This window comes from Gavialis gangeticus, unplaced genomic scaffold (genome assembly GCF_001723915.1).
Source record: "Gavialis gangeticus isolate Ggan-Ray unplaced genomic scaffold, GavGan_comp1, whole genome shotgun sequence".
Lineage (NCBI taxonomy): Eukaryota > Metazoa > Chordata > Crocodylia > Gavialidae > Gavialis > Gavialis gangeticus.
Window position 1 is genome coordinate 120,073,977 of NW_017729022.1, and position 11,045 is coordinate 120,085,021.

The 11,045-nt window shown below is 50.1% G+C and overlaps 1 protein-coding gene across 1 annotated transcript in view; it reads left to right on the plus strand.

The window, feature by feature from the left end:
• Positions 1-2,400: 2,400 nt before the first annotated feature.
• CSTA (cystatin A) overlaps positions 2,401-11,045 on the plus strand; it is a 17,953-nt gene continuing 9,308 nt past the window's right edge. The window contains exon 1 of the mRNA XM_019516080.1: positions 2,401-2,501. Within this exon, the coding sequence (XP_019371625.1) occupies positions 2,436-2,501 (66 nt within the window). The 5' untranslated portion in view covers positions 2,401-2,435. The remainder of the gene's footprint in view (positions 2,502-11,045) is intronic.

Below are 11,045 nucleotides of genomic sequence, written 5' to 3' on the forward strand. Positions count from 1 at the left end.
GCGCACCCAACAGCACCAAAGGTGGGGCCTGACCCACATAGCGTCCATGAGGATGGGCCACAGCCACCCTGCGTATAAAGGGATGCCACCTGGCTAGGGAAGGACACCAGGCTCAGGGGGCTCCCAGCTCTGGGCTCGGCCTCCCACAGCATGAGTGGGGCAGAGCCAGTGCAGAGGCCTGGCTTTAGGAGCCCCTGGGCCCCAGGAACAGCCACCACACCTGTCCTGGACTACCCAGGGCCAGAGCTAGGGCAGGCACTGTGCAGAGCTGCTGTGCTGCAGGCTCCCAGGCTGGCTCAGCCCCAAATGCTGCCTGCGGCAGCTGTTCCCAGAGCCCGGGGGGGCTCCTGCGGCCAGGCCCCTGCACCAGGGGTGGCTACACCCTGCTTGCGCTGTGCCTGGTGTGAAGGGAGGCCAAGCCCAGAGCTGGGAGCCCCCTAACCCCAGTGCCCTCCCCAGTCAGGTGGCATCCCCTCATGGGCAGGGCAGCTGCAGCCCATCCCCGCAGAGCTGCATGGGCCAAGCTGGACTCCAGGGGCGGCCCCCGCTTCCCGCTGAGCCCCTACTCTCCTCCAGCAGCTGTGTTCCCAAGGGGCCGGCCACGTCTCCCCACTGTGCCTGGTTTTCCCTGCACCACCCAGAACCTGCCCTGAGGAACCAGCCCCAGGACTCAGCACCCTGGTGCTGCTCCCACCTGGGTGGGACAGGGCATCTGTCTGCCCAAGCCGCAGCCAGGCCCTCCCTCCCAGCCCTAGACCCGGGCTCCCCCTGCTCCAGGACTGTCAGGGAGACCTGAGCACCCCAGCCCTGGCAGCTGCTGTTGGGGTGTCGCTGCCTCCCTCTGCTGAACACTGCCCTGGACCAGAGGGCCCGGGCTGTAGCCAGAAGTGGGGGAAGATATGGGCACTGAGGGACACACCCTCTTTCTCTTTTTTCTCTTTCTCTTTTCTCTATTCTTTTTTTCTTTCTCTTCCCCCTTTGTATCTTTTTTCTTTCTCTTTTTTCTTTCTCCCTCTCTCCTTTCCTCTCCTTTTTTCTGTATCTTTTTCTTTTCCCCTCTTTTTCTCTTTTTTCTTTCTTTACCTTTTTTCTTCTCTTTTATTTCTTTTTCTCTCCTTTCTCCTCTCATCACATCATGCTTACAAAAGAACACACAAGAACAAATGTAGTATATGAAGTTTTGTTTATTGTCACCAGGTTTAGAATGTTTAGAAAACCTGGTATTTATCATAAAAAAACCCAACATTTATTATTATTAACTATATTAATATGCAGTACATCCTGCCAGGTACCCCCGCCCTGGGCTTATTTTTCTGGCATGTGTCAGCATGCTAGAAAAACAAAACTGCAGGTTTGGGTTTTTTTGGAACTCCAGCCAAACACGTTGCCTACCCCTCCCCTAGGTGCTCTCTCAGGGAAAACAGGGGACAGCCCAGATAACCATACTGATCCTCACACAGCCACAACTTAGTACCAGATTCCCACGTGTCAGTGGGGATCCCAGGGCTCTTCCCCTGGTCCCAGACCTTCTCACCACAACTGTTTTGCCAATATTCGCACTACTCCACTGCCTGCATCTGACAGCCTGGAATCTGGATGACTCCTGGAAACAGAGAGGAATTGCTCTGCTCCAGTTAGAGATATCGTCATCTACTGCAGGAAGAAGTCAAATAAATGCATTTAGGTGACTAGGTGTAGCCCAGATTCTCAAAACAATACTAGGAGAGAACACCTGAACAGATGCACGCACCCCGTTAGAGCTGAAAAGCCACTTTGCTGTCAGTGCTGAGCAGAGTTGATTTTTAATTGTTATACCACCGCTGGATTATTTCAGTGCTTATTTTCATGTCTTGAGTTGACCTATCAACTTGTTTAATGAATAATTGCTGCTGTCCGGAAACGACATGCCCTCGAGTGATTCATGACTGTAAGGGTTTATTCAAGCCCGAGGACCCCGTCCCAGCACAGCCAGCCGGCGGGCGGGGCGGGGGCTGGCACCAGCCTTTGCCAGCGTACGGGGAAAACCCGGCCCGGCGGCCCGCGAGGTGCAGGCCACTAACACAGGAGCTGTTAGACGAGCTCGGTTCCCCAGCGGCGGGACGGCCCTTGCCGAGCGCGGGGCAGCCCCGAGCGTTTCACACAAGACTCCCGCGCGCCGGCTGAGCTGCGCCATTCGCTGCCCCCGGACTGTGACGTGTCAGTGACGCGCCCACCGGCCCGCAACTCCCCCTGCTATTGGCTGAGCGGCATGAAGGCCGGGCTGAGGCTCTGCGCCTGAGGCCCGGGGCCGTCAATGAAGCTCCTCCTGTCCGGCAACTCACCGGCGGCAATGCGCATGCGCAGCGCGCTCAGCGGCAAGGGCTCCGCCCCTGGGACCTAACCATCCAGGTGGGGCGGGCCAGTGACGCAGCGGGGACACAAACGGCGTCGCCGCCATGCTGTGCGGGGGACTCGGGGCGGCGCAGCCTGCCACGGCCGACACGCAGCGCATCGCCGAGGAGGTGCGCACCGGGCGGGGATGGGGCGCGGCGTGGCGCGCTCCCCGGTCTGCCCTGGCTTTGTCCGCCGGACGGGGCGGGGGCCGAGGCCACTGTTCTCACGGGAGGGAACCGCGCTGGGGGCAGTGGCGGCGGGAGCCCGAGCCTGGCAGCTGCATCCTCCTCGGCCTCACGCCCCATCCACAGCCCATGGTCAGGAGCGCATTCGTTCCTGCTGCACCAACAACGTGCTACCTTCGTGTCTGGCAGAGTGAAAACGTGTTGTTGAACGCCCCAGCACGCCGGGCGCTGACCTTGCCCTGTTTCCCTCTCCATCTGCAACTCCCTTCTCTTTTCTCGTTTTAACCAGCCGTGGCGTTATATTTTCGGCTAGATCATTAATAGCAATACAGAATAGTATTGGGCCCTAAATTGAGACTACAAGGCCCTCAACAAGGGGTGATAATACCCCGTTAATAGGGACCTACCATATTCACAGTCTAGCAGTTTTCACAGAAACTGAATTTGGTAGATCCCCCATGAAAAAGTGCAGAAACCTTGAAAAAGCAGGAAAATGGTGAGTCAGAAGGAAGATGGCTGCAAACAGAAAAGGGCAGGGAGCTCTGGCATGTGGGAGTGGGAAGCAGAGATTGGCCCTAAAAGTCCTGCCCCTCCCAGTCCCACTCCACACCTCTGATTGGCTGAGGAGCCCCAGAAGTCCTGCCCCTTCCTGGAGGTTGACAGATGGCTCAGCTGCAAAAATGGCACCAGACATGGTTGCTGGGACCACAAAATCCAGAGGCGGTCTCTGTGAATTAGGTGGATCCCTACCTATTAACAATTACTTTCTGAGACCTCAAGCAGTCCTAAATCAATTCAAGATGTGCTACACTGTCTGCTAATTTCAATTAGAATATAATGCAATGTAAAGTTAAATTAAGGTATTTTCCAAATCACAATTTTAATCTTAAAAAAAGCCCAAAGTAATAATTAGTGATATTTTCTTGTTGAAAAACAGGGATTGTCAAACCTCTGTTTTGAGAGGGGAAGTTTTTTCAGTTGAAAGCTCTATGAAAAGTCACTTTGCTTAAAAGTAAATCCCCAGAGATGACTTCATAGACATAGACATTAGGGCTGGAAGGGACCTCAGAAGATCATCGAGTCCAGCCCACTGCCCAACGGGCAGGAAGGCAGCTTGGGTCATAGGATCCCAGCAAGATAAGCATCCAATCTGCTTTTGAAGGTGTTCAATGTAGGTGCTTGAACCACCTCCGATGGCAGGCTGCTCCAGACCTTGGGGGCTCGGACAGCAAAGAAATTCTCCCTTATGTCCAGCCTGAAACGGTCTTGTAGTAGTTTATGAACATTCGACCTCGCCATCCCTTGGGGCGCTCTGGTGAACAAACGTTCCCCCAGATCCTGGTGGTCACCCCTGATAAACTTACAGGTGGCCACCAGATCACCCCTGAGCCTGCGCTTTTCCAGGCTAAAGAGCCCCAGGGCTCTCAGCCGGTCGTCGTAAGGTCTGTTTTCCTGACCTCTGATCATGCGCGTGGCTCTTCTCTGGACTCGGTCAAGCTTTTCCACATCCTTTCTGAATTGTGGAGCCCAAAAGTGGACACAGTACTCCAGCTGTAGCCTCAACGAGGCAGATCTTTGAAAATTTGTTTATCTAGTAAACATAATTACACACACCTTCCCCTTAACTTTGTGCTTTTGACAATTGCTTTCCATGGTTTATAGAATATGGTTTTGGTTGGCAGTCACCAGATCGATTTAACAAGTGATATGATCCAGGCTTGCAGTCCTGGGGGCTCGGGTTCCCTCCTTTTTGTACTTACGCAAAAGAAATAAAGCACAGGCAATGGCAGGGCAAATGTATTTCTGGCCCTGCACCTCTGGAGTGTCTCAGCTCTGTAATGGGAAGTTTGGTGTCTGACCTATTCAGTCTTTGTCCCCGGATAAAACTGGCAAGGGCTAGCCAGGGTGCTGTCTTGCAACGTGGACTGGACACTTGTCTAGTTGGAACAGGACTAGAAACCCCCCAACTCGGGGTACGTAAGGCAACACAGGACCTTTGGGGGCATTTCAGTTCTAGTCACCTAACTGGACTTCATCCTTCAGTTCTTTGTTCACTGAGATCTCCGTTCTTCTCGGCTACAACTTCTTGCAAGCTCTCTTTCCTCCTGAGAATGACAGTGCCAGTTAGTCATTGTTACTGTGGTAATTGTTATGCTTGGGCCTGCAAATGCCTGATCTCCAATGTTTTGGGTCAGAAAAATAAGTTGAGCTAGGTGGGGCTGTTGTGTAACTGGATGTTTCTTTTTCACTCAGTGCTGTCCTGTTCGCTCTTCAGCACCTCAGTTGAAAATTCATTGCCAAAGGGGCTTAATAGCAAGTGTAGAGCACAGTTGTTCAACCCTAAGAGTGGAAGATACTGCAGGGGCCTTGAATTCAGCCCCAGCCTCCACAAGGCTTGTGGAATATCCTGAATGCAGAAGTCCTTTTATGTATACAGCATATAGTATACTACTCTAACCTCAGGTTTCACACACCTATGTTGGATGCAAGCAACTGGAGTGTGATTTGTACGGGGAAAGCAGATGTGCTGATTTGGAAGCTCAGTGGAAAAGATTCTCACCTACAGCCTTCCCCCATGAATATTTACCAGAGAATGGACAATTCTGCTCCCAGGCTAGTTTGCATATTAGCTCGTTGCTTGTTTCCTGCCCTGTGTGAATGGAGAGGTTTGTAGTTGTGGGCCAAAAGGAGGTGAAGTTACTGGTAACCAACTTTTTTACAAGAAAGCAAATTCAGTTTGAAGTCATACCTCTTGCTAACGTAGAGCTTGTAGTGCTCCCCACCTTGTAGACTTGTGATCTGAACACAGGGAAGATGAGCCAGAATTCAGGATTTCAGTTTCATAGTTGTTGGGGCCTGGAAGGGACCTTACTGATCATCGGGTCCAGCCCTCCCTGCACTTGGGCAAGCTTTTTCAAGATTACTAGGGTGATCATGCCTCTGAGGCTTATGCCAGGCATTTCACTACTCTTAGTTTTCTGCTCTGTAGATTGGAAATAATATTTAGTTCTCAGTAGGTGCATCTACATGAGATGTTTACTGTGCAGTTGACTAATTAACTGTGCAGTAAACATCTCAGCCTCTACACGTGCAGCCCTATTAGGGCACACAAAACTAATAAACTTTGCAGCAGGATAGTACTAGTTAATACAAATACTACCCTATTGCAGAGGTTTTCTGGGTACAGCAGCACACGTGTTGATGCTGACCAGCTGCCTGGGGCATGAAACAGGCTAGCCCCTCACTGAAGCAGAGGGACTGGCAGGGGCACAATGGTGCAACACATGGAGCCTGGTCAGAGCAGCCCCAGGCTGGCAGGCTGACCCCTGGGGTCAGCCTGTTCCAACCAAGCTCCATGTGCTGCACATGAATAAACTCCAGAGTTTATTCATATGTGTTAATTACACATGTAGACGTGCCCAGTGGGTTATAAAACTTAATATTTGAAGTTGGAAATGTAAAAACACTTATTTGAAGGACTTATTGCACCTTTTGGTGTCTTTGCAGCAGCAGGACATTGGCCACCATGATCCCTATGCTTTACCTGCAGCAGGTTAAGGTGTTACGTCTTGAATTGTATTGGTATTAGTTGACTGTATTTTTGCTCATAGGTTAGACTGGGGGTGAACAATTACTTTGGCTGGAGATCTGGTTAATGAGTTTTGGTGAGCTGTTGAGAGCTGCAGAGGTAGCCTGCAAAGGTACCCTGCCCCCTGGCTGCCACCTTTGTCACCGAATTCCCTCCCTTTGCCCCTGGAAGTACTCCTTTTGAGAGAGGGGTTTGCCATCTTGGAACCAGAAAAAAAACAAATCACATGCTAAAAATCAAACAAAATCTAGTATAACATATTTTAATTTTGTTTCAAAAATTTTTTTGTCCTGATTCATGTGTTTGCATAGTATATGTAGAGGTGATTGCATAATAGCTCAAAATAAAGTCTTACTCTTGTATCTTGTATGTGGGGGAGTATGTGGGTGAGTGTGTGTGGTGGCATGTGAAGGATGGGGATGGGGATGGGGAAGTATATGGGTGGGTTTGGGGTTTGTGGGGAGTGGGTATGGTGAGGGGGGACCCACCATATGAGTATGGTGAATTGGGGGACCCCCCACACACATGCCCCCCCTCATGATGCATAGCCCCCACTGCCAGCAGCACATGGCTCCAACTGAGTCCCAGGAGTTGCACGTGGTGGCAAGGAGCAGGGCGAGTGTTACCTAGATAGCAGGTAGCCTTGTGGGTGGGCTACTGGTAAGAGGCAAAAACAGGTCTACAGCCCAACCTTTTATTTGCTTGCACCTTAAACTTTAGGATAAATGTTTGTTCTCATGTTTTATCAGCTACCTGCAACAGAACAACACAGAGGTGAGAGGAGGGTGGCATACAGATTGGCAGGAGGTCTTCTTGAATTTGCAGAGTTCTCCAAATTTCCCTTCAGCCAATATGCAATATTTATGGCTGGTTTAAATAGTCTAATAAATGACCTCTGATTAGTTTTATTTAAATATTTTTGGTTCACTGAAATTTTTGGAACTGGATTGAACCAGATGTCAATTAGTTGGAATTTTTATCCTTGGGAAAGAGGGAGGGTTTCTTATCTCCTTTCCTCCCCCATTGTGGGATGCTGTTTATGTTTATTCTTTACCTTACTTTATGGCCTTCTCTGACAGGCTATTTTTGTTTTTACATATTAAGCATTTTAACAAAAATATATCTATTATAGCAAAATAACATTGAATACATTTGGTTACATCAATCACTACTACTACTACTACTACTACTAAAGGTAAAGCTATGATATAGCATATATGGATCTTCTTTTATGCCGTGTGCTTTGTTTAATTGTGTTTGATGGTTTCCTTTATTTGCTGACCAAGATAGTTGTCATATCTGCAAAGGTTCACACTGGTTACTCAGAAACAGGCTTTGGGCCTTCTGCCTAGCAGCATTTTTTCAGCTTAGCATAGGCCCCTTGAAAGTGGCTAAGGCTGGTAACACCAGGCCACCAGCTCCATTGCACAGGGCTCCCTGCATCTCAAAAACAGCTCCCGTGACTCGGCCAGAGCCTCACAACATCAGGAGGAGCCCCGCATGATGGAACTGGTAGCCTGGACCAGTTCCCTGCCACTGCGTGCAGTTCCCAGGACTCAACAGGGACCAGGTTGGAGCTGGCCCAGGTCCATCGCGCAGGGCTCCACATCACTCCTGGCCAAGTCCCTAGAGTTGAACATAGCAGCAGGGAGTGGGGCCAGGCCACTGGCAGTGGTTCATCTGGAGAACAGATATGTAGCCCTAGCAGCAGAGAGGGAGGAGCACTTTCTGTTGGTGGAGGAAGACAGGCCAGGCCTCACCAAGGTGGGAAGGATCGAGACAACTGTCACCAAGAAAAAGCAATGGGTGGTGGTGGTTGAAGACTCCCTATTTGCCCACCTGACCTGTTGTCTTGGGAGGTCTGCTGCTTGTCCAGAGGCCGGATCCAAGATGTTAGGGAGGGACTACCGAGGTACATCCAGTTGGCTGGCTACTCCATGGTGCTCATCCATGTGGGCTTCAGCGATACTGCCAGGGGAGACCCTGAGCATATCAGATTGACTACATGTCTCTGGGTGCAAGGGTGAGGAGGTCTGGGGCTCAGGTTGTGTTCTTGCTGATTCTTCCGATCAAGGGAAAGGGCCTGGGCAAGAGTAGGTGCATCCTGCACATCAACACCTGGCTATACAGGTGGTGTCACAAGCAAGGCTTTGGCTTCTTCAACCATGGGATGTTCTTCCAAGAAGGATTGCTGGGAAGAGACAGAATCCACCTGATGAAGAGAAGTAAGAGCGTCTTCACAGACAGGCTTGCTAACCTAATGAGGGCTTTAAATTTGGTTTTCCAGGGCAGGGAAACCAAAGCCCTGAGGTAAGTGGGAAAGCAGGAGACCTGGAAGAAGAGGGGGCAACAGGGGAGGTACTCTCATACTTCCTGAGAAATCAGGGCAGTCAACTAGTTACCTCAGGTGCCTGTATACAATGCACAGAGCCTGGGAAACAAGCAGGAAGAATTGGAAGTCCTCGCACAGTCAAGGAATTATACTATGATTGGAATAACAGAGACTTGGTGGGATAGCTCACATGACTGGAGCACTGTCATGACTGGGCATAAACTGTTCAGGAAGGACAGGCAGGGAAGAAGAGGGGGAGGAGTTACATTTTATGTAAGAGTTGTGTGATTGCTTAGCGCTCCAGTATGAAGCTTGAGATAGGCCTGTTGGAGTCTGAGTTAGAGGGGACAGCAACAAGGGTGATGTTGTGAGGGGGGTCTGCTATAGACTACCAGACGAGGAAGTGGTAGATGAGGCTTTCTTCAAACAGCTAGTGAAAGTTTCCTGATAACAGGCCCTGGTTCTCATGGGAGACTTCAGTCACCCTGACATCTGCTGGGAGGGCAATACAGCAGTGCGCAGGCAATCCAGGAAGTTTTTGGAGAGTGGGGACAACTTTCTGGTGCAAGTGCTGGAGCAGCCAACTAGAGGCCATTGTCTTCTTGACCTACAGCTCACAAATATGGATGAATTGGTGGGAAATGTAGTGGATGGCAATTTGGTCAGCAGCGACCGTAAAATGATTGAGTTCAGGATCCGTAGGAAAGGAAGAATGGAGAGCAGCAGAGTAAGGGCCCCAGACTTCAGAAAAGCAGAGTTCAACTCACTCAGGGAACTCATGGGCAGGATCCCCTGGGAAGCCAATCTAAGGGGGAGAGGAGTCCAGGAAAGCTGGCTGTACTTTAAAGAAGCCTTACTGAGAGTGCAGGAACAAACCATCCTGATGGGCAGGAAGGCTAGCAAGTATGGCAGAAGGCTGGCTTGGCTTCGCAGAGAACTTTTCAGTAAACTAAGTCACAGAAAGGAAGCTTATAAGAAGTGGAAACTTGGACAAATATCTAGGGAGGAGTATAACATTGTTGCTTGGGCATGAAAGGCAGAAGTCAGGAAGGCCAAAGCACAATGGAGTTGCAGCTAGCAAGGGATGTGAAAGGTAACAAGCGCTGGGCAGCTCAGTTTGAGGAGGAGGTGAGCAGCCCTCAGTGGTGCAAGAACAGGTTAGGGACTAATTAGAAAAGCTGGATGTGTAAAAGTCCATGGAACTGGGTAGGATGCACCTGAGTGTGCTGAGGGAGTTGGCTAATATGATTGGAGAGCCACTAGCCATCATATTTGAAAACTCATGGTGATCAGGAGAGGTCCCGGATGATTGGAAAAGGGCAAACATAGTGCCCATGTTTAAGAAAGGGAAAAAGGAGGATCCAAGGAACTACAGACTGGTCAGCCTCACCTCAGTCCCTAGAAAAAATCATGGAGCAGATCCTCAAGGAATCCATTTCTAACCACTTGGAAAAAAGGGTGATTAGGAACAGTCAGCATGGATTCACCAAGGGCAAGTCATGCCTGAACAACCTGATTGCCTTCTACGATGAGAAGATTGGCTCTGTGGTTGCAGGGAGATTGGCAGATGTAGTGTACCTTGATTTTTAGCAAGGATTTTGATATGGTTTCCCACAACATTCTTGCAGACAAGCTAAGGAAGTATGGGCTGGATGAATGGACTGTAAGGTGGATAGAAAACTGGCTGAAGCATTGAGCTCGGAGGGTGGTAATCGATCAACATCTAATTGGTAGCCAGTATCAAGTGGAGTGCCCCAGGGGTCAATCCTGGGGCTGATTTTTTTCAATGTCTTCAGTAACTGGGAAGATGGCATGGAGTGTACCCACAGCAGGTTTGCAGATGGCACTGAACTGGGGGGAGTAGTAGATAAACTGGAGGGTAGGGCTAGGAGTCATAGTGACCTTACCAAATTGGAGGATTGGGCCAAAAGGAATCTCATGAGGTTCAACAAGGACAAGTACAAAGCCCTGCACTTAGGACAGAACAATCCCATGCACCAAGACAGGCTGGGGACTGACTGGCTGGGCAGCAGCTCTTCAGAAAAGGAGCTGGAGGTTACAGTGGACAATAAGCTGAATATGAGCCAGAAGTGTGTCCTTGTTGCCAAGAAAGCTAACTGCATACTGGGCTGCACTGGTAGGTGCGTTACCAGCAGGGCAAGGGAAGTGATTATTCCCCTCTGTTCAGCACTGGTGAGGCCACATCTGGAGTACTGTGTTCAGTTTTGAGGCCTGCATTACAGAACGCATTTGGAAAAATTGGAGAGAGTCCAGCAGACGGCAGCAAAAATGGTGAGGGGGCTGGGGGCACATAACTTACGAGGAAAGGCTGGGGGAACTGGGCTTATTTAGTCTAGAGAGGAGGAGACTGAGTGGGGGCTTAACAGCAGCCTTTAACTACCTGAAGTGGGGTTTGAAAGAGAATGGAGCCTAGACTGTTCTCAGCTGAGGCAGATGACAGAACAAGGAACAACAGTGTCAAGTTGCAGCAAGGGAACTTTGCAAGCAACCCTGCTTCCCCCTCCCCATGGTGTCCTGGCACTTAAAAAAACCAAAAAAAGTAATA